Source organism: Poecilia mexicana, unplaced genomic scaffold, assembly GCF_051168715.1.
Source record: "Poecilia mexicana isolate PSO_F unplaced genomic scaffold, ASM5116871v1 scaffold_21, whole genome shotgun sequence".
Classification (NCBI taxonomy): Eukaryota; Metazoa; Chordata; class Actinopteri; order Cyprinodontiformes; family Poeciliidae; genus Poecilia; species Poecilia mexicana.
This window is the reverse complement of record NW_028263390.1, coordinates 23,407,201-23,430,089: the sequence shown is the minus strand read 5'-3', so window position 1 is coordinate 23,430,089 and position 22,889 is coordinate 23,407,201. Positions and strand designations below refer to the sequence as shown.

The 22,889-nt window shown below is 45.0% G+C and overlaps 4 protein-coding genes across 5 annotated transcripts; 2 read left to right on the top strand and 2 right to left on the bottom strand.

Moving 5' to 3' along the window:
- Positions 1-1,022: 1,022 nt before the first annotated feature.
- LOC148153161 (uncharacterized) lies at positions 1,023-2,292 on the top strand. The gene has a single exon (XM_088002123.1). The coding sequence runs from the start codon at positions 1,067-1,069 to the stop codon at positions 1,703-1,705; it is 639 nt and encodes a 212-aa protein (XP_087858249.1). The 5' UTR covers positions 1,023-1,066; the 3' UTR covers positions 1,706-2,292.
- A 340-nt stretch (positions 2,293-2,632) lies between these two features.
- Positions 2,633-3,939, bottom strand: LOC106914503 (complement C1q-like protein 2). Its single transcript, XM_014981328.2, has 3 exons — positions 3,784-3,939; positions 3,552-3,689; positions 2,633-3,037 (listed from the first exon to the last, which is right to left on the bottom strand). Exons 1-3 carry the CDS (start codon positions 3,893-3,895, stop codon positions 2,766-2,768), a joined length of 522 nt encoding a protein of 173 aa, XP_014836814.2. The 5' UTR covers positions 3,896-3,939; the 3' UTR covers positions 2,633-2,765.
- A 6,416-nt stretch (positions 3,940-10,355) lies between these two features.
- zbtb1 (zinc finger and BTB domain containing 1) lies at positions 10,356-18,359 on the bottom strand. Of its 2 annotated transcripts, none has more exons than XM_014981315.2 (2): positions 17,185-18,359; positions 10,356-14,866 (listed from the first exon to the last, which is right to left on the bottom strand). In XM_014981315.2, the coding sequence occupies exon 2, from the start codon at positions 14,860-14,862 to the stop codon at positions 12,820-12,822; it is 2,043 nt and encodes a 680-aa protein (XP_014836801.1). In that variant the 5' UTR covers positions 14,863-14,866; positions 17,185-18,359; the 3' UTR covers positions 10,356-12,819. The 2 variants fall into 2 exon arrangements, with proteins under 2 accessions (XP_014836801.1, XP_014836802.1); XM_014981316.2 differs by lacking the exon at positions 17,185-18,359 and adding an exon at positions 16,146-16,443.
- Positions 18,360-20,717: 2,358 nt separating this feature from the next.
- On the top strand, positions 20,718-22,845 carry zbtb25 (zinc finger and BTB domain containing 25). The gene is made up of 2 exons (XM_014981309.2): positions 20,718-20,890; positions 21,613-22,845. Exons 1-2 carry the CDS (start codon positions 20,718-20,720, stop codon positions 22,712-22,714), a joined length of 1,275 nt encoding a protein of 424 aa, XP_014836795.2. The 3' UTR covers positions 22,715-22,845.
- Positions 22,846-22,889: the final 44 nt, after the last annotated feature.

Genomic DNA, 22,889 nt, shown 5'->3' with positions numbered 1-22,889 from the left:
ATTTTCCTTCAGTTGGGATTAACTCCTTATTCAATAATATTAGATTTAAAAGCAGCAAACTTTAATTCATTAAATTACAGCATAAGTTTATGTTTGCTTTGACTGATTTATTTCAATCTGTTTTTATTTTTCAGATGGTTCTGGAACCAAACCTGCTGCTGCTGATGCTTTGTAACATCACTGAGTTCTGCTGTCGTTTCCTCCTTCACAACAATGAAATGAGTTTATTTTAAGCAAAAGATGTTAGCTTCAAATTAATTAAAACTTTCTGATTTCATAAATATCTATAAAAATATTAATTAATAATTGATGTTATTGTTTGTTTGTGCACTTTGATCAACACTTTCTAGCTAGGTAGATCTCCTGAAAGTCAACATGGCTTCACTTGTTGAGTTCCTTTAAATGAGCCCTTCAAAATAAAAGTTTGAACATGAACCTGTACTGATGTAACTCTGGAGAAATGATAATAAACACTGATGAGCACCAATAAGTCGTCTCCAAGTTCATTGTCAATCTAAACCTAAAAAAAAACAACACTTTATTAACAGCAACTTGACACGTTTTAATCAACCTGAAGTCTGAGATTTGATTAGGCCATTTCAGAACTTTTGTTTGTGTCATTTTTCAGCTTCTCTGTTGTGAATTTCCTGCTGCCCCCTGGGGACCGCGCCCCACGCTTTGGGAACCTCTGCTCTACAGGACATTGTCCCGGAAGTCTTGTTCTCCATTCAGGTGCAGCTTTGCTAACCTAAAACCTGCCGCCATCTTGTTTCTTTCGCATCGCTTTACTTCAGTGGTGTGAGAGTCAATATCCTGCATCTTTTAGTTCTCGCTGGTTTAACGCACCTGGATCAAATGACGACTCATTAGAGGCCTGAGAACATTGAGCTGCTACCACCAGGGAGGGAACTAAAACATGCAGGGAACACCACTGGTAACTAAAAAGCAAAGAACTTTTATTTTGAAGAGTTGGTGGGATTCCGGTTCGTATTGACCCATTTCAGCTTCACAGTCTGAGTATAAAACCTGTTGACGCGCCTCCTGCGGGTCCAGAGCGGGATGATGGATGCCCCTGGAGGGACCGGGTCTCCGTGACCACCGCCCGCCGCCGCACAGCATGCGGGAGAAAAAGAGCTGGACTGCGGGGTTCGGCCCCGCGGGACGCCGCAAGCCGGCCACCTACACCGGGGAGAAGAAGGCGCAGCTGCTGGCCAGAGCCAACAGGAAGTGGGTGCGACTCGCCACGGTGCTGGGCTACGTCCTGGCCGTGTCTCTGGCCGCGGTCATCCTGGCTGTTTACTACGGCTTCTTCTGGAGACCCACGCCCGGTTCCGGACCGCCGGGTCCGAGCAGCAACTGGACCAGGAGCGGAACCAGGGATACAAAAACCGGGAAGAAATGCGGCACAGATAACTGCAATAATAATTGTTTGTCTGATGATGATAAGGACTTTATGAACTTTACTGGCAGAAAACAGGAAAATATTAAACCTGACAGAACTTCGGTCCACGTTTCCTCCACCGGGACCTCTGAGGCTCATCTGGCCGCGCAGGGCGTCACGTCTCCGGGCGTGACTCCCACCGAGCCCGCGGCTGTCACCGCGGAGGATCCGTCCAACCTGCCGACCCACCGGAGCGCGGCAGGCCGGGAAGTGGCGACTGGTGGCCGGCGGACAGAGGCGGACTTCTCCGGGTCCGGGGACTGAGAAATTATAGCACTTCTCACAACTTAATGCATAAAATCAATTTATTTAAAATAAGCTGATCTATTTTTTATTTTGTTGAGAAATTTGCTTTTTAAGCACAAAATAAAAAGACATAAACCCTGACTGAAAACTGTTATCTGAAATAAGCAATAAATAGAAAGATTTACTTTCCTGTTTGCATCGCAGCATATTTTAACATTTGTTGGAATAAATTAATTTTGTGCAGAAAATAAATCAGATTTTATCTTTTACTCTTTAGCTGGAAGCTCAATTCATTCTGATAAAGCTTTATTTTATCAAATGCAAACAAATGTATTGATTAAAAGTATATGTTTATTTAGAACGTGACATTTTTATGATGGCAAAAAAAGAAGAAACCTCAGAAATTGAAAAACAATTGTATTTAATGTTTAAAGAGTGTTTACAGAGCAAGTCAGCAGATTGAGGTGAAACTCCTCTGGGTTAAAATATGAAACATTTCAAACTAATTAAAATAAAATAAGTTTGTCATTTATTTGAGTGTGATGAATGAAATCTCTTCTCTTTCAGTTTTGTCCTTTTTAAAAAATAAAGTTTGATAAAACATCTTTGGGAACATGCTGATTTATTTTACTTTTTATGAAACTTTGATGTAGAAAAAACTTTAAAACTTATTTTAGAATCATTTTGGGGGAATTTGGTGTGTTTTTAATCAGAATTCTTATAATTCTTCACATCATGGACATAATTGATGGTTTTTATGATGAAAATGTTGGAAAAGGAAGAAAAGAACCTGGAATGTTGCTCAGGTTTTCATCAGACTCTCAGGAAGGAAGTTGAGCCAATTTACTCCTGTCCAAATTTGGAATAATTATCTGTAAATCCTGTTTACTGACTTCCTGTTAGTTTCCCTTTGATTTCTGAAGAAGAAAACCCACCAGCAGTAAGTTGTTGTTTTTAACAGGTTTTATTTCTGTTACTTCGCTCGGCTCCAGGACAGAATCGGTCTCTGCACGATGGAACTTGTTGTGATGATTTTCTTGCAGAGTTTCCTGGAGGCTCAGGGCATCTGCGGCTCGGCCTACATGGGGAAGACGAGGAACCCGGTGAAGGTGCTGAGGCGGCCCTGGTCAGCGATGGTCTTCCCGGCCCACAGCTGGACGTAGACCCGGTTTCCCTGCTCCAGAGCCAGCACCATGGCGTTGGAGGCGCCGGCCTGGGTTCCTGCTTTCTGGTAGATGGCGAACATGTTCACTCCGTCCTTCTTCACCCCGGCGTGCAGCTCACCGTTCGGACCGGCGACTCCAGAGACCCGGATGTAGTAGAGACCTTTGACCGGGGCGGTGAAGACGCCTGCAGGAAGAGAATCTGGGTCAGTGGTTCTGGTTCTGGAAGACATTTAAACTGCTGCTGGACTTTAGTTGGTCCTGGTTACCAAATTCACCAGATGATTGTCGAACCATCAAATCAACCAGAACACATTAAAGATCCACAAACTTCCAGAAAACTGTAAAACAGCCGAAACACTGAGCTCCAAACCGTTTAGTTTCCTCTGAGCCGTAACAACTGGACCATTGATCAACATATTGATGTTTATTGATCATTTATTGGTGGATCTAGACAAAATGTAATGTCTGTTTCTGCTTTTTAAAATGTTGATTGGTGAGTTTATGATGTTTTATGTTTTCATGACTGCCTTGCTGCTGAAATGTGCTGCAAAAATTGATTGATTGATTCTAACGAGCTGCTGGAGAAAAGTTTCTGATCCTAAATGAACTAAAATGACTCATTTTCCTGATAAAGGGTCGTGGTGCATTCAGGTTTTCAGCGTTTCCTGCGAACCCTAATCTAGTGACTCCCTGCCCACCTGTTGCTGGGTCGTATCCGTTGCCGATGTTGGTGATCACTCTCTTGAACTCCAGAGTTTCATCAGCTCCAAGCGGGCCCTTGGTGGTCCAGTCGTCGGTGTCGACGAGTGCGGCGGAGAACGCCACCCTGGATTTGGCTGCAGGAGGTCAGAAGGTCAGTTAGAGAAACTCAAACATCTGGGAGTCCAACAGACAATCAGCTAAAGTCTGAGGAAGAACATCAGAACCGACTCAGGACGTCGTTGTCGGCCTCCAGCTTCTGGACCCGCTCAGGCAGACCGCCTTGCTGAGCGCTGACCAGACCGCACAGCAGCACCGCCACCAGGAACAAACTGGACTTCATCTTCACTGAAGAACTGAGAGACCTGGACCGACTGCAGGACAGGAGACTCTGTGCCGAAGCCCTGGAGCGCTCCGGGTTTTATCCGAGTCCGGGTCTGAGCTTTGGATCTCTGGGAGCAAAGATCCAGGTTGAACGAGTCCAACGTGACGCAATTTATTGATCCTTACCGGCAGCAGATGATCAATACTGGTTAATGTTTCAGTATCACCTTTTTTAGATCAGCATCTTCTCACCGCCTGGTTCTGGTCCAGGCAGGATGAGGAAACAGCGGATCAGAACCAAGGCAGCAGCACAAGCAGAAAGTTTGGGCAGAACCAGTGGAGACCCAACCTGACAGATCAACAGGAAAACACAACATGGACGCCATACACACCCTGTATTCCCAAGTTCAGCTGAATCTCCCGACTGCCTGCGTTTCTCAGATTCCTTCATTTCCCACAATCCAAATGGATGCTAGCAAGTTTGATCTGCGCGTCATTTATTAGGAACGAAGGATTTAACATGTGGAGCTCCATAGACGCCTCCATCCCCTCAGCAGCACAGAGACGCAGTTTACTACTAAATACAAATAATTTGGTACAATAATCAGCGATAAGATGGCCGATAATATGAACACTGATATAATCTAAAGGGCAGCAGCTGCTGCAGTTTTTATTATGCTTCAGTGAACCTGCTATAGGCCTGTGGCCTACACAAAACATGTTTGCTATTGTTTTTTTTAAAAATCATTCTTAGATAATGAGATTTTAGTCTGCTCAGTTCAGACAGAATTTTTCTATGATTGCTTAATTTGGACGCTGCGGTTTTCAGATTAACTTGTATCTGAAAGGCGGCCGGCTGAACTGCGTGCGCCCCCTGGAGGCTCCGCCGTGTCATGAAAATATTAAATGTGACATTTTGATTAAAATCTGTCTTATTTCAGTAAATGATCTATCTTCAGACAGAACAGTGTTTGTTCTCAGGGTCTCTGATTCCTACATTTTATAAAAGGCTGAAGATTTATTTAATTTTATAAATGAAAATACCTGAATTTAGCCAAAAAATAAAACTCAACCAACCGTTTCTTCTCAGAGTTCAGTTTCACTTAACGATTGATTAGTTTAAAATCAGAACCATTTCAGACAAACTTCCTAAATGCATGAAGTTAAATGTGTCTGGGCTTTGTTTAGGCCACTTTCAGGTGAAATTATGTTTCCCGTTGTTTCTTTCAAACATAATTCAACTCAGTTAAAATACATAAAGTTTTAAGAATCTTTATTTGAACTAAATTCAGCCAGAAATTAAAAATAACCAGACTGGCTACAGGGAGCTTTATTTTTATGAGTACTGTTTGCAAAAAGAGATAAATAAATGAAAAGCAGCCAAATCTCAGAGAAAGTGGGTTTTTACAGTGTCCAGAGGTTAAATTGTTCCAGATCATCTAAATGTTCGTTTAGTTAGAGATTCATTATCAGAACCAATCTGAGCTATCAATGCTAATTTCTAAAGTTCCTGTTTTTCTCTCCATCTGCTGATCAAAAACACATGAAATTAATTCATATTTGGGTGAAACTTTTCTCTGCTGTTCCCTGAACTCAGACTGATGAGTGTCTGCAGGCTGCAGCTGTACGGAGCTGTACGGAGCTGCGTGGAGCTGCGAGGAGCTGCACGGAGCTGCGAGGAGCTGCACGGAGCTGCGCGGAGCTGCGCGGAGCTGCACGGAGCTGCGTGGAGCTGCACGGAGCTGTACGGAGCTGCGTGGAGCTGCGAGGAGCTGTACGGAGCTGCACGGAGCTGTACGGAGCTGCGTGGAGCTGCGCGGAGCTGCGCGGAGCTGTACGGAGCTGCACGGAGCTGTACGGAGCTGCACGGAGCTGTACGGAGCTGCGTGGAGCTGCGCGGAGCTGCACGGAGCTCCTGGCCTGCAGAACATGTGACCCAATCAGAGGAAACAACAGCCTTTAGTTTAGTTTTTCCTTCACTAGTTTAAAACCCAGTCTGTGAACATTTGTACTTTTAGTCTATAGAGGAACAAAAATATTCAAAGAATATTCAATAACCATAAAAATGTTTGGCATGTAACAAATTAGTGAAATATCCCTTTATTTTGATGTGGGATTGTTAGCTGATGAGATAAACCAGACGGTTTGTGTCATGTGCTCGGTGTGCTGCCTGTCCTCATGCGGCCGTAAAGATGAAGGCTCTAATCGATTGCATAAGGCCTGAAACGGGCCTCTGTGTCCACAGCTGATCTGTGGACTGATTAAATGTTCTGTTTGTTCTAGATGAACCTTCCTGATCGGCTATCTGCTCATCGTTTGCTGAAGGTCAACCTCTGATCAAATTAAACCGAATGATGCTGCAGCAAAAACGTTGGCTACAAGAAATCAGACCAGATCTTCATAAATCAGGAGAATCAGAGAGAAAACAACACAAAAGGTCTCAAATTTATCTTTTAAATTAAAGTGATACTTTCATCCAAATTGCTAAAAGTTACTCTGGATGGCTTCAGATTAGCATTTGGTGCTAATCTGAATTAGGATGAAATCATGTTATGGTTTATGTTAATCACAAACATGAATGTCGCCATTTGATGCGATGTACCAGATTATGGAAAAATCTGCATCTGCAGTTATTTGTAGTCAAACTCAGAAATTTCTACGTTTTTTCCAAGAACATTTCTGACATTTTCAGCTTTTTTTCTACAAAATTTGACTTTTTAAGATCAGAAATTTCCATGTTTTCCCTCCAGAAAACTTCTAAGGTTCATCTAAAAATTTTGGAATATTTTCTACACAATTTTTGACATTTCAAACTCAGAAATTATCCTGTTTTTTTTTTCTAGAAAATTTCAAAATGAGATTTTTTCTTGCAAAATTTGCCTTTCTAAATTCAGAATGAGGCCAAGGCGGAAATTCAAACTGGAAGACTCTTCATCTCAGCCAATCATCTCCTCCTGCGCCTCGACTCCAGCCTATGGGTGACGGTCTCCCCCTCCAGGAGACCGTCACCCATGATCCGGTCCAGCTGCTCATCTGCTTGGCTGAGCTCCATCCTTCCTCCACCTTCAGCTCGTAATTCTTCAACATCCGTTCAGTCTTCAGCTTCCTCTCCACCACCAGGTCCAGCCCGAAGGGGAAAAAGCGGCTCTGACAGCCGTTACCAGCGCCGCGTCTTCCTGCTGGATCCGAGCGCCAAAGACTTTAATTCATCAATTAAACTTTCTAATCTCTCTCTCTCTCTCTCTCTTTCTTTCTCTCTCTCTCTCTGTCTTTCAGTCTTTCCGGGTTGAAATGTCTTTTTCTGGAGAGAATTTTTCAACTGTCAAGCTCAGCAATTTTCAAGTTTTTCTAGTTCCTTGCAGGTTCCTCTGTTTAAAAAAAATTAGCACAATTTAACTGATGTTACGAATGATCCAATCAGAAGCTGACAAAGCTATGACATCATCACTTTGGCCTTTCCAAGCCATTTAAAGACTCATTGATATTCCTAAACGCAAACATCTGAAATTAAATAAAGATCTGGATTTTAACACAGTCATTTTGATAAATTAAATACATGGATTTTAATGTGTTTCTTAAAAATGTTCCTCCCAGAACTTTTATATTTGGATGTTTCTGGTACGTCTGTAAATCTGATGCACAAAACATGGAGGACGAAGCTGCTTCTCTCCGTTCACTGCCGTTCATTCCTGCTTTCTAACCCGATCTGATTGGACGGAGTTAGCCTGTCAGTGAAGCTATGCTAGCCTAAATTAGCATCTCAATGCTAAATAGCTAACGCTAACATAAGCACCCACAGTTCACATAATATATAAATAAGCTCCATAAATGATCAGGGCTATAATAACAGATTAAACACTATAAAAGTCTCTATATTTGAGCCCACATGTCTATTGAATAATTTGGCAGGAAAAAATGATTTTTTTATTTAAAATGTTGCTTCTTTTGTCAATAAAAGCTGCATTCTTTCTTTTTATTTTGCTGCATCAGAGTTAAAACTGGTAGATTTAAGTTAAAGTAAGAAAAACCTTAAAATCCAAAACTAACTAATAAACTTTAGTGACAGGAACAGAGAGATGAGCTCCTCAAAGCTCCTGCTGTATTTACTTTTCCCACTTGCTGCAGTTCTCTTCTCAAACTTTAGGTGTCGCTGCTGAGAGTTGGACTTGGACTTGACTGTAAATCAGATTGAATTCTGCTTTTTCCACCAGAATTGTCAGATTACAGCTGATGATCTGTTTTTTTCCATTAACCTGCCACCCATCCACGCTCTGCTCTGATTGGTCGGCTTCATCTCATTTGAATGTTCACACCAGCCGTCTAACTGGATCCCACCGGACCCTTCAGTCAACAACAAACACGCTGCTAATGTTGCGAATGCTTACTGGAATATTCCAGGTCAATATTTGACTTGGAGGGAACAGAAAGTTCGCCAGGTGAAAAAACACCAACAGCCTCTGAACTGAGCTGTGGAGAGTTTCACGTCTCAATAATTCATAATTCAACTGAAACACAGAATTTTTAAAGTGTTTGTTAAATAAAAAGGTTGTTTTCAGTCCGACTGCAGAAGCTTTACATGCATCAACATTTTCCTTTATTTGTTTCAGCTTAGTAAAATACAAATAAGACCCAAACAATCCCAGAGGAGATGAAAAGGAGCTTTAATGGCTGCATAGCAGAAGCTAAGGATCTTATCCCCTACTCCAGCATCTCTGAACAAACAGCAGGAGACTTAAAGAGGAGCGGCAAAAGCAAAGGAGGTGGGTTAGCAGAGCTGATGTCATCCAGGACCTTTTACTGTGGAACAACGTCTCTGCTGCCTTCAGTCAGAGGCCTCCCCTGAGAACTAGCAACGCTGACTGCTGCTGGAGCTTCATCCTGCCCACAGCATCAACATCAATCTGAGTTATATCATTTAATTTTCCTTTGGAATAAATAAAGTCTTTTTTGTAATAGAATTTGATAATTTAACATTATAGATTAACTACATTTAAACATCTAGAACAAGAAGAGAAATACAATCTGGAATAGAGTAGATGTATAAAATAAAATGGTATATTAAAGCATAAGTTTGACTTTGTTGGTGAAAATCTGTCAAATTAAAATTGGTTTGGTGTTTCTTTAGGGTTGAATTTTAATTTTTTTATTTTCCTTCAGATAGTCTAATTTTGCATGTCTAAATAAAACTTAGAATTTAATTTCTGTCTTTTTTATCCCAGCTATAGGTGAAATGTGTATTTATTATAACATCCTCATCTGGGATGAAAACAAATCTATTTTTATGGCTTTTTAATGAGTTTGGATGAAAAATAAAATTTGGCAGCAAATAAACATCATTGTCAAATTTAAATGTTGCTGAACAAAATATGAAACTTTAATAAAATCTGAGGAAGATCTGCAGTTAATGGCATATATTAGAAAACAAATCCTTGGATATAATATTTCTCAAAATGAGTCGTTTGAGATTTTAGAAATAAATAAAGTCTAAAATATCTGTGAGGAAGGGAAGCAGGAAGTTTTGGCCTCTTCATTGTTGATGGATAAATCTGGCAGCTTTAGTCTCCCAGACTCAAACTGCTGAGATGCAGAACTATGACGTTATGTTTTCTACGAGTTTTTACAGGATTCGAATGTTTTTCTAGGTCCCGATCAGAGCGACATCAGCATAATGAGGTTTCTGGCTGATTGGAGATCAGCTCAGATTAATCCCATCAAAATGGATCATCCACCATCTCCTGGATTAAAGCCGCTTCATCAGCTGGTGACCCTTTGACCTCTCAGGTAGAGACAGGAAGTGTGTCTGATTTTAGATCTTATAGAAAGACGAACAGAGAAATATTCCTGCTTTTAAAGGAGGGATATGTTCCTAGTTGAAAATTTACAGGAAAAACAAACTAGAAAAAAGTCAGTCCCTTGCAGTCAAACTCAGGAATTTGAAATGTTTTTCTAAAAAAAAAAAAAAAAAAAAAATCCTATATTAATCTTAAAATTTGAGTTTTTTCTAGCAAATTTTCAACTTAAAATTAGGAAATTTCCTTGTTTTTTCTAGAAATCTTCTGAGAATTAACTCAAAATATAAAACATTTTTCTAAGTTTTTTCTAAATTCTAGAAAATGTATGAGAATAATCTATTTTTCCCAGCAAATTTGATTTTTCAAACTCAGAAATTACCTAGAAAACATCTGAGATTAAGAATAAACTTTCTGAGTTTTTTGGCTGAAATTTACTAACTTTTTCTCTCTACCAAACAGACCAGGGTCTATTGCTAATTTTTGCAGGGGATGGATTTCCTGTGAGGTGATGACAATAGAAATGCCCGCCGTGGCCTCCAGGGGGCTCCACAGAGCAGTGTGCTGCTCCAGCTCAGTGGCTCGGAGATTTACAGAAATCCACTGGACCCAGAATGAAAAAAAGTGTAAGTTTCGATGATGACGTTGACGTGAGGATGAGGAAGATTTTCATCAAACAAACACTGCAGCTTGAAACAGAAGATCACTTGGTTTATTGAGAGTAGAACAAGGCCTGTGTGACCTGAACAGAACATGAAACTGGACCCGGAACCGCAACAGAACCAGCGGACCGGACCAAAAACCAGAACCTGCAGCAGAAATGAAGTTCAACTAGTTTGATTTTAAAAATAAAGTCTCAATAAAATTGGAGCCGATTTTTCCCTGGAGGTCAGAGGTTGCCACGGCGACGCCTGACAGGAAGAAAAAGCCCCAGAGAAAATGGACCCATATTTAGACCAACAGCTCTGCATGTCAAACTCCCCTTTAGTGCGTTTACAGAACCAGAACCAGCAGAACCAGATTAAATATCTGCCGTCTGGTTTCGGCCCATCAGTTAGAACCGACCAGAACCAACCGGACCATGAAGATGACGCAGATGGGTCTGGGCCCGGTTCAGATCCCGGTGGATCTGAACCAGGTCTAGATAGATGCCCAATCAGCTTCGTTACCATAGAAACGATCCCCCAACGCCGCCACACTGTGAGCAACAAGCTGCTTCCGGAATAAAACCAGCCAATAATTTAACTCCAACCAATTAAAACACAGTATTTTAATTTAAGAGGTAAAAAATAAATACCTGGTATAATCAATCATCAATAATAATTTACTAACAGTAGCAGCAATAATATGGATTAATATAGAGATGATAAATCTCCATCAACAATAACTGACATTAACCGACATTTATCTCCATTTTGTTGCCGTTTGTTTGTAAAGGGGGCGGAGCTTCATGCATCTGGTCATGTGACAGTGATGCAGCACAGGATTGTGGGTATTTAACTGAAGCAGATGTCCTCAGCAGATGGACACAAATGTTTTCATCAGTGCATTAATATTATTATTATAACGATTATTGTTTTTAGCAACATGAACCAACATGACGTTAAAAGTACTGGGAGTCACAAGATTACATCTTATGTAATTAAAATATACATTTTTATATTTATTAGATTAAAATTTGAAATAAAATTATTAAATAAAATCATTAAACGATATAATTTATTTGAATTAATTTCTTAAATTAATTCTATTTATTCCATTGTTTTCTATCTAACTTGTCTATCAGAACCAGGAAACGGATCAGACACAAGTTTGATTTAGACTGAAAACTAAATGTTTTTATTATTTACACAAAAATTAAATACTGACGATATTAAAAACAAATAAGGTGCTTTGCATACAGAATTTTTTCTCTTTGGTCAAATTTTTACTGTCCTGAAAACGTTTTTGGGCCACAAACGGTCCCGGACCGCACTTTGGACAGCCCTGGATCAGAACCGGATCAGAACCGGGAGGTTCTGATTTTTGCTCGAGTCTCACAGTATGCCGGACCTTCAGGGAGATTCTGCGGTAAACGGGAACGTCGGAACCATCCGGACCGACAGAACCTGCTGATTCTGGGCTCGGCTGATGTTCTGAAGGTCCAAATGTTTGAAACCGGACCCAGGAAGTGTGAAATCATCTGAACCAACCTGGTTTTAGCCAGAAACTGTTTTGTTTTAACCAGTTAGAGTTGGTTCTGTTGGTCAGTGTAGGGACCGGTTCTGGTTCTGTGCAGGAAGTGATGAAGATGAAGCTGATAAGGCATCGCAGTCCCAGATCAGACCAGTGGGCCGGTTCTGACCGACTGGTTCTAGTGTTTTCTTCTTGGAGTTCTGATATGACGGCAAAGGCACACATTAGAGAAGAACCAGAACTCGGAACCCAAACATCTGCAGAAACGTTTAGTATTCTGGGAAACGGGTCGGTACCAAGGCTAAAAAAAGAAACAAAAACAAGTCCAAGCTCTGAAGCAGGAAGTGACCTCACCTGAGAGGCTCCTCACAGGTGAACCAATCAGAACCATTCTGGCTGTGGGAGTTAAAAACCCGGGGCTGGAGTTCAAACTGCGAGCGACACCATCAGACTGTTCCGGCCCGGTTCTACAACCCGGTTCTAACAGCATCTGAACAGCATCAGAACCGGGTCGGATCAGTTTCAGCACCGGACGATCCTTCCTCTGATCAGAGCAGTCTAATGATCTGAAGCGACCAATCGCAGTCTGAACACCTGTTCAGGTTCTGCTTTCAGCTTCAAAGTGCAGATTCAAAGTCGTCTTTTTGGTGTTCAAGTGCTTGATTTGTTCTCACATTTATGGCTTCTAAGAGCAGACGCTGCAGATGCTGCAGAGGCTGCAGAGGCTGCAGACGCTGCAGAGGCTGCAGACGCTGCAGAGGCTGCAGACGCTGCAGAGGCTGCAGACGCTGCAGAGGCTGCAGACGCTGCAGACGCTGCAGACGTCTGACACTTCAGAAGGCCCTGAAGACTCCATAGGCGCCGCAGACTCTGCAGACACTACAGAGGCTGCAGACGCATAGAAGTTGCAGACCCTGCAGACGCCCCGGATACCACCGGCACCACAGACCCTGCAGACATTGCAGACGCTGCAGATGCCTTACAGTCTTTTGGTGTGCTTGGAGTTGTAGTGGCTCCTCATGTCCTTGCGGAGCCGGAACTTCTCCCCGCAGACGCCGCAGATGTACAGGTGGACGTCCATGTGCTTCTCCAGCTGCTCTCCGCCTGGGAAGATCTGGAAGCACACCTGGCAGATGGTTTCTCCGGCCGACAGGTGGGAGATCATGTGCCGGACGTGGTCGTGCTTCAGGAAGGTTCCCTGGTCGCAGACCGGACACACGTAGCGCGCCATGCCCTTGTGCATGTCGGTGTGCAGCCGCAGCTGGCGCTCCCGCAGGAACTGCTTGCCGCAGGTCTGGCAGGTGAACTGCTTCTCCTTGGTGTGGACGGTGTAGTGCTCCCGCAGGTGGCAGCGCTGGTAGAAGCCTTTGCCGCAGATGCTGCAGAAGTGTTTGCGGCGGTGGTCGGGCTCGCCGCCGTCCTCCAGCGCCACGGGCCGAAACAGGTCCTGATCGTGGCAGGTCAAGGCGTGCTCCAGCGCCAGGCTCTCGTTCTGGAACAGCAGGCCGCAGTGAGGGCAGGCCAGGTCGGCGGCGTCCAGCAGACCCTCGTCCATCCCCTGAGGATCCCCCAGCAGCGACACCTCATCCTCCCCGTGGGAGTCCGACTCGGCGCCGTGGGACTCGCCGCAGCGCTCGGCGTGTTCCTGCAGCTGCCGGCCTTTGATCAGAACCTGGCCGCACCGCCCACAGGCGCATATGTGGCCCATGTGGTTGGACAGGTAGTGGGAGGATTTGTCCTCCTCAGTCAGAAGAGCGCCACAAAGTTCGCAGGGAGCGCAGTCGGCTTCCTGCTTCTCATCCTTGACCTTCCGGAGTTTGGCGGGGATCCCCGAGTCGCTGCTGCTCGGCAGGTGGCCGTCAGCCGACTCGCCGCAGCTCTCCAGACCCGACACTCCCGGCTCCGACTCGCGGGTCAAACCCATCCTGTCTCTCAGCGAGTCTCTGGCTGCGTGCTCGCCCACCTGGACCATCTCGATCTCAGGGAACAGGCCTTCCTCCGGTTCCGTCTTGATGCTGCGGGTGGAGCCGGGCTCGCTGTCGGTGCCGGCCGCCAGCGACCTGACGGGCAGCTCCGAGTCGGCCCGACCGTCAGGCCAGTCGTCCTCGCCCTTACAGACGACTCTCTGCTCCTCGGCGCTCTCGGAGGCGGAGCTCTCCGCCTTGCCGGAGCTGCTGTCGCCCTCGGCGTTTCCTCGGGGCGGGTGGTAGGCCTTCCTGTTGGTGCAGGTCAGGATGTGCTCGATCAGCAGCTTCTCGCAGCTGAAGACGAAGCCGCAGTCGTCGCAGGTGTAGGTGCGGCCGAATCTGGGCCGGTCTTTGAGAGCAGAACTTCTGCCGCCGGGTCGCTTTCTCAGGTCACATGGCTGCTCTGCGCCGCTGTCCGCGGTGGGCGGAGCCACGATCAAAGGTGTGCTAGCCACCTCCTCCACTACCACCGCTACAGCCGGCGCCGCCCTGCTGGTAGCTACAGGAACAGCTGGGCGCCCTGCGCTGCTGCTGGTCGCCGCCTTCGGTAGAAGCTCCGCCTCCGGCGCCGTGGATCTCTGCTGTTCGTACATCCGCACTCCAAACATCATCTTCCCTCCAGAGACGCCGGTGGAGGAGCTGGAGGAAGAGGAGGAGGAGGAAGAGGCGGAGGAAGACGGGGTGAGGTTGGAGCTGCGGATGTCTCGGAGGTCCTCCAGCGAGTCGGGGATGTAGTACATCTGCAGGTAGGACATGGACGCCTTCAGCTCCTCGAACTCGTAGCTGCCCACCACGATGCGGCCCAGGTACATGAGCTGCAGGATGAGGTCGAAGCACTCGGCGCTGATCTGCATGTTGCTGAGGTCCAGGTGGCCCGCCCCCTGCTGGTCGCGGATGAACATCATCCGGAAGTAGGAGCTGCAGGCCGCCAGCACGGCCTTGTGGGCCCTGAAGTAGATGTCGCCGATGGCGATGAGGCAGTCACACAGGAAGCCCCACTCCCGCTGGTTGTTGAGCTGCTGGAGGACGTGATCGCTGTGGCTCGGCCTCGCCATCGCCCTGGAGACGACACAGGAACATACGGTTAACGTCTAAAGAGTCCCGCAATGACTCAGCAACATTTAACCCGAGTCATCACAGCGTCAGACCTCTGGGGGGTTTCCAGCCCTCCTTCAGGGCAGGAAACCACCTTCTGCTGCACCAAGCAGTCATATGAGGCTCCTCTGAGGATTGGTCAGAGTGAGACCTCTTACCGACATAAATCAGCTATGAAGGGCCATCAGGCTGGAATGACAGAGTGAGACATCTCTCAGTAATCTGAATATATCATGTTGAGTCAAGCTTCTTGCATAACCTTTGACCTTTCCCACACTTGCAGCTGATCTGTGGGAGAACCCCCTTTACTCTGAATAAAGAAAAACATCAAACTTTTCTTCTGCAGGGTGTTCATATCTTCAGCTGAAAATGGAGCAAATGTTGCAACTCTGGTTCCCAATCCAACCGAGTCTACTTGTGGAAATTCAATGTGATTATTGCATGAATACTGGTTAAAAAGTGCATTTGTTATCATTACACCCATGTTTAAAACCTTAGGAGCCTGGTTTAGATCAAAGCACATTCATGGGTTAGAATGGCCTAGTCAAAGTAGAAAACTGTGGCAGGACTTGAAACAGAGGAGCTGCAGCCAGAGGAAAACTCTCACATCAAATCTCAAAGGTTTGTGCAGAAAATCCATTGGATACATTTACCAGTGTTGGCACTATCTATTTATTTTTAATCTTTTTTTAAATTTAATTTACATAAAAAAAGAGTTTCAAAAAGAAAACGTGAAATGGAAATGAAGCATGAGATCATCAGAACCAGAGTCCACAGAACAGCTGCAGGTCCTGGAGGTTCTGGAAGGACTGAGGCCGCTAATGAAACTGGAGGTTCTGGTCCAAATGACGGAAAGCAGAAATTTATCCTGTAGGAAGACAAAATGTCCTTATCACGGTGACCACAGGAGAACAAGAAGTTCTGGACGGAATGATGCGGTTCTGGATCACATGTGAGACAACATCTACACTAAATCTGTGGTTGGTTCTCCGAGATGTTTGGACCAACCCACTGAGGAGATGGTCCACAACTTTACCTTTCTAATAATAATCATGATTATTTTATCATTTTAAAGCATGTTTTGTGTTTCTTTCAGATATTGGGACAAAGTTTTGCTTCCTTCACCTCCGAACTCTGTGATAAAAACAGAGAAATAAAACGTCATTCAGTCTCCAGGAGCTTGTTTAGCCCCAACGAGTCGCCCACGACCGCAGAACTACTGCGGGAGCAGCCCCGCACTTACCGGCTGTCAGCTCCACGCACTGCGGGGCGAAGACGGGCTACGTTCGGGGTCGGACAGCTTCGAGAGGTCGGTGGCGCTTCGAAGCTAAAATGGAGATCCGTGGCTAGCTGCGGGAAGCTACTAGGTGTTAGCCTAGCCTGCACAGGAAGTTACCGAAGTAGGACTTTCAAAGTAAAACAAAGAGCAACACGCAGTTCTAATCGGAGGTTAATATCACGAGGCACCACGACAAAGAAAGTATTAATTTTTCATCATCCAGGTTCAAATGTTTATGCAATATTTATCTGTAAGCCCTATTTGCAGCTAACAACTAGAAAGTACCAACCACAAAGTAACAAAATATATCAGCACATAAATGATAGAAATAAAACTATACTTACATGCATTAATTAAGATATATATATATATATATATTTTGTATTTAGGTTATAAAATCAAATAAGCTTTTTTCGACTTTGGTTCCATTATGATCCTAATGAAGGCATTTTAAAAATACACATTATATTAAATGCCGTTGGGAAATATTTTTCTTCTAGTATACATGTAAATATGGACTGTTCTTACAAAAGAGGAAGACATGGTTGACAGCCTGGGAAAATATATGACGACAGTGAGAAAAAAACAAATAGTTTTATAAAAACTGCTTTCTGATTATGTTCCCAAACATCATTTAGATTTATACTTTATACTACATTTATAATTCAATTAAATGTATAAATAAATTCCATTACCTTATTAAAATAACTAAAAGTATTAAAAATAAATATTATATTATAAATGTTATATTTTATATAATTGATTTGCAAACATGATTTACATTTATGAATTTTTTCTATTTACATTCTTAAGCGACACTTATTTTGAAAATCCGTCCCGGATACAACATGACTGAACGCAGACAGCGGCGCTACAGAGCCACATCTCTCCCGCAAACGACCCGCCACCCCCGCACTGCCACCGCACTCGGCAGCAGGCCGTTTTCCCTCCGCTACAGCCGAGCAGGCAGCTTCACGGACCGGCCAGGAAGTCGTTAACTTACCCGAAGTCTGTCGGAGGCCCGAGGAGGAGCTGCGTCTGTCGGCGGCGGACGGGCTGCGGTTTCCGGGGAAACGGAGCTTTTTCCTGCCGGGACAGGTTGTTGCGTTTCGGGCGGAAAGTTGAGACGAAGCTGCGCCTCTCCTTCCTCTCCTCCTGCAGGATGACAGAACTTCCGCACTGAGTGCCGCACCGTCACTGAAGAGTGTCAAAATAAAACGCATCCGGTTCTCCACACACCAAGCACAACACTCTCTATGCTAGATGCTAACCTCATGTACGTTAGCAAACCGAACCGGCCAGAGGCAGAAGCAAATTCTGAGGCTGTTTTACTATAAACAGTTTTGATGTTTAAAACCTGTCAGTTTAAAAATATATGAATGGAAAAGCAAAACATTTATTTAGACAAGTAATTTATTTTTTTAAAATACATCAACAAACAACCAAATCCCTTTTGTCCTGTCTGGTTTAGATTTCTTGTTTTATAAAGAGGACTGACCGTTCTAAAGAGCTGATTGTGAGAAGAAGAATGAAGATATCTCTGCATTCTGTTAGAGGTTTATAGTTTTGCTGCAACACAGACCTCTACAGGAGATCCCCATTAGTGACTACTCATGAGCTCTTAGATGGTAGAAAAACCTCCTTACCATCACTAATTTTCATCTCCCAGTCAGAACAAACTGACTCTTGTTAAAACTGTAAAAATAATTCACACCTAAATTTACCAGGGGTTTGAATATTTTGTAGCTAATAAAAAGTATTCACACCCTTTGCACCTTTAGCAGTGATCACTGCCTGGGTGTCTCTGTTAGCTTGGTTTACCTGATTTCATTCTTCAGGCACAGTCAGGTTGGATGGGCAGCTACAGAATGATGCTGCCACCACCGTGCTTCATAGGCTGGTGTTAAAAAGCTCTGCTATGAAGGTTGGAGGTTTTCTCCACACATACTGTAGGAGTTTGGATCAAAAGCTCCTGATTTAGGTCCATAAAAACGAGGATTTACTTTCTGCAACACCCAGCTGGTCTCCATCCAACTGTTTATTTTTTAATTTAATCTTTATTTAACTAAGTGAGTTATTAAAAACACATTCTTATTTACAACAAATGGTTTCTGGATGATTCTACTACTTCCATAATAAAGCATATATCAGCAACTGAAATGAATTATGTTTGAAGTACTTATTTTAATGTTATGTAAATTATTATTATTATTATTAATAATAATAATAATAATAATATATTTTCAGACTTCCATATAAAACCTGGAAACAATCACTGGTTCCAGCTCCCAGAAATAATATTAACAATAATGATAATAATAAAATGTATTGCTTTGATTGTATTAGTGTTTTAAAGGTTTTAACATTAAAATTAAATAAAAATCTTTATTATTTTGTCAGAATCTTTGCTTAGTATGATTATTGATTATTAATAAGGATTTATTTGGCTTCACAGCGAGTTCACGTGACCAGGGAGCCCTTTTGACCCGTTCTCTCGCGAGACGTGACGCGGCTCTTCGCGAGATCACGTCTGCAGCAGCAAATCGGCTCCTGAAGACAATCTGCTCGTTTCTGCGGTAAGAGGCTGATTAAGCCGGCGCGTGCGCGACAAGTGCCGGCCGAGCGCGTGTGCGGGGCTCGGGGCACGTGCTCGCGCCCCTGTGTTTGCACGGTGTCGCTGAAGGGGACGTGCGTGTGTGTGTGTGTGTGTCTGTGTCTGTGTGTGTATGTGTGTGTGGAGGAGAGCGGGATGGATGGATGGATGGAGGCTGCAGCCTGACGGGCGCGACGCGGCGTGCACGCGCGCCGGCTGTGCTTGTCGACCACCCTCGATCTTCATCCTGCTCCTCTTCCACGACGCGTGTGCGCCGGCGTCCTGCGGGTGACCTTCAGTCGGAGGTCACATGTCCAGCTGGTCAGGGGTTTTGGAGATGGGCGGGGCCACCTGCCGTGGACAGGTGGCCTCAGGTTCTGCGCGTGCACGTTCCGGCTCAAATACCCAGCAGCAGACACGCGAGGTGTGTGTTCAGGTGTGTGTACAGAAACAGAGAAGAGAGGGACAACAGAGGACGGAAACCTCAGGAAGCTGCCCGTTACCATGGTAACGGATGCTGGAAACCACCCAGAGGCTACGCAAAGAAATCCAAGGCCCGAGATGAGTTAATCTGTTGGCCCTTCAAAATAAAACTCAAGTTTTCTCAGGTTTTAGAGGACAGATCATTTCGATGGAGGGTTCTGCAGGAGAGTCGGGTGTTTTAAAGAGCCGTCTGGTACCGGAGCTTTTCCCCAGTGTTCCCAGTCTGGGTGGGACCCCCTCAGGCAGCAGCTCACTTCTGTCCACCATGTTTGACTTCTAAACTGGTTAAAAGAGACATTTAATTTAATATACTGATTAAATTTAATTAAAATTTTTATTTGGTTTAAAATAAAACACTAATCCAGACTAGAAGATATGGACTTTTATTTATTTATTTATTTAAACAATAAAAATGTTACCATTCTGCAGATTTATTTTTAGACAAATGTATATCTGTAACTTCATGTTAGTGGAGTCACAGACAAAAAGTTATGATTATTGCTGTTAAAAATCATTTTTTTCAGGTCAGCAGTTACACCGAAGAGTGTGTAAAAAATTAGCAGTTAATAACTGTATGTAATCGTATGTTTTCATTTATTTATTGACGTTTCCATGAAACCAACAGTGGACGATCCAGATGATGTTACCAGTTTTTGGGATTTCAGACATCAGTAATCGGGATTGATTGTCACAATAAAAATCACATTTTTTTAATCCAGAATTTTTCATGATGATGATCCAGATTTGCATCACAGAACAAAGTGTGAATTTAAGTACTTTAATAAATAAATTACAATTAAAAAGAAAAAAGACAGAAATCAGGATTTATAAATTCTTCTGGTCATGTAAATTTTATCTCCCTTTTAAGTTTTAAGAATTTTACTGAAATTTAAAGCTGAAATTTCATAAATTATTCCATACAAAAAATTAAATGCTTCCATAACTGATGTCATCAAAGTGTCGTTATGGATGGTGATGCTGTGGATCTCCAGTAGCAGTCAGTGTCGCAACATGTCGAGGAGGCCTCTGACTGAAGACTGTTGCTTTGTGACGGTCACATGACCAAGATGACATGCTAACAGGTAGCAGAGATGATAGTCAAGGCTAGCTCTGCTAATCCAGTTCCTTTGCTTTTGCTGCTCTTTCAATCTGCCTGGCTGTTTGGTGGAGACAAGCTGGAGTAGGGGAGACAATCCTCTGGGATTTGGGGTCAAAGTTCAGGTAATATTTGAGCTTTTGAAGTGCAAATCAGTCATAAAATGACACCTCATTACCATGGTTACGGATCATTGCAGCTGTCAGAAAGTAAAACAGTGAGAGCTGGAAGTATGAGGTTCTGTTTGGGTCATCTCGGTCGGGTTATGACCCGACTCTAGCTTGGTTCTGACCCTGTCTGAACCCAGGGTTCTGACCTGGTCTGAACCCAGGGTTCTGACCCGGTTCTGCGTTCCAGGCGGGCCATGGAGGTGTCGTCCCACAGCCTCTTCCTGCTGCAGCAGCTCAACGTGCAGAGAGAGTTCGGCTTCCTGTGCGATTGCACCGTTGCCATCGGTAACGTGTACTTCAAGGCGCACCGGGCCGTGCTGGCCGCCTTCTCCAACTACTTCAAGATGATCTTCATCCACCAGTCCAGGTAAAACACCTGAGGATGTTCAGCTCAGAAAACCACAAAAACTCTGAGGAGCAGAAGAAGAAACTCTGGATCATTAATATGAGGATAAATTATTGACTCAGGAGTTTTAATCGATTTCAGATCCATCGATAAGGATCAGATGATCCTGACTGTTCATATGATCTTTATTATGATCAGCTGTAAGTATTTATGTTCAGTTCATCTGGATCTGAATTAATCTGGTCTAAACAAAGTACTGTTTATCAAAACTTTTCAGAATTAGATTTATTAATTTGATCCTAATCTGGTTTAAATCTTTTAGATTTGGACTTGCTGATCCCAGTTTAGTTCTTCTAGTTTTGGACTAGATTTGTTTTCTAATCTTTATTTAGATCATTAATCTTAATTAACTTTAACTTGATCTGAGTTTATTTCTTCTTAATTTGATCAGCATGCTCTAATCAGGCTAATTAATCCTGACAGTAGCCGGATCATTTTACTCAGGTTGATTTTATCTTGATTTGTAGCAGCCGATTCTGATTTAGTTTTTTTATTCATCATGTTTATTTTTAATTTGGATTTGGACCAGTTTATACTGATTGGGGTTAGTTAATCTCAGTTAATCCTGATGATCAGAGTTTATGTTGAGCAGTTAATACATGTGATTATTCAGGTTTATTTAATCCAGATGATCTCAGATTTTATTAGATCCTGCGGTGACCTCTGACCTCCTGCCTCCTTAGTGAATGTATAAAGATCCAGCCCACCGACATCCAGCCGGACGTCTTCAGCTACCTGCTGCACATCATGTACACCGGGATGTGTCCCAAGCAGCCGGTGGACCAGAGCCGGCTGCAGGACGGCATCAAGTTCCTGCACGCCTACCAGCTGTGCCGCAAGCCGGGCGACGCCGCCGCCGATGCCGCCGCCGACGGCGTCCGCATGTCCAACCTGTACGGCATCCAGATCTCCTCCCAGCTGGCCAGCAAAGACACGCCGGGCGTCCCCAAGGCCGCCGCGGCGTCCCGGGTGGCCCCCGAGCCGCGGTCCCAGCTGGCCCTTGCCGTGGGACTGGACGCCGTCCCACAGGACCACCAGCAGCCGGCGCTGCGCAACATCTGCTCCGTGACGTCGGCGGACGACTCAGACATCTCCGGCCGTATCAAACAGGAACGGGTGGAGGAGGAGGACGGCGAGGAGGAGGATGGGGGTCGACAGGGGGGCAGCCCGCTGTTCAAAGGGCGCCCCCTGCTGCTACAGTGCCCGCGCTGCGGGGAGCGCTGCTCCTCGCCGGAGGACCTGAGGGAGCACCTGTTCAGCCACGCCCTGGACCCCACACGCCTCATGGACGGGCTGCTGCCGCCGCCGGGCGCCGACGATCCGCTGCCGGGCGCCGCCGAGCCGCTGGACGCCGGCTGCCTGGAGGAGGCGCTGCGGCAGAGCCAGGTGCTCGCCAACCAGCTGGCGGCGGAGCTGAGGCGCAGCCGCGGCGACGGCGACACAAGCCCCGCCCCCACCGTGCTCCACTCCCGCAAGCGGAAGATCGCCTGCGCCGTCTGCAGCCTGCGCTTCTCCCACAAGAGCCAGCTGCAGGAACACATGTACAGCCACACCGGCAAGCCGGGCCGCTTCCACCGCTACAACCGCCTCTGCAGCCAGCTCTTCCAGGGCTCCGCCCACTTCTGTGACGCCGCCGCTGCCGCCGGCGAGCCGGGCGGAGGGGGCGGGGCCTCGGCCGCGCTCTGCGAGGACGCCAACCGGGACACGCAGGACAACGGCAGCTCCTGCTACTCGCTGGACTCCGAAGTGTCCCAGGAGAGCGTGGACGGCGTTCCCGTCGAGTGATGATGATGTCATCATCGGGGACCGCGTACCTGTGCAGGTGTGAGTGTGTGTGCGTAAACCAGTCATTCTCTCAGTTTCTCTCTGGTTTGTGTTGAACTTTGTGGAATGCTCCAGCTGCTGCTGCTGATGATGATGATTACGTCATCTTCATGCTATAAGAGCGTCTGGTTGTGAG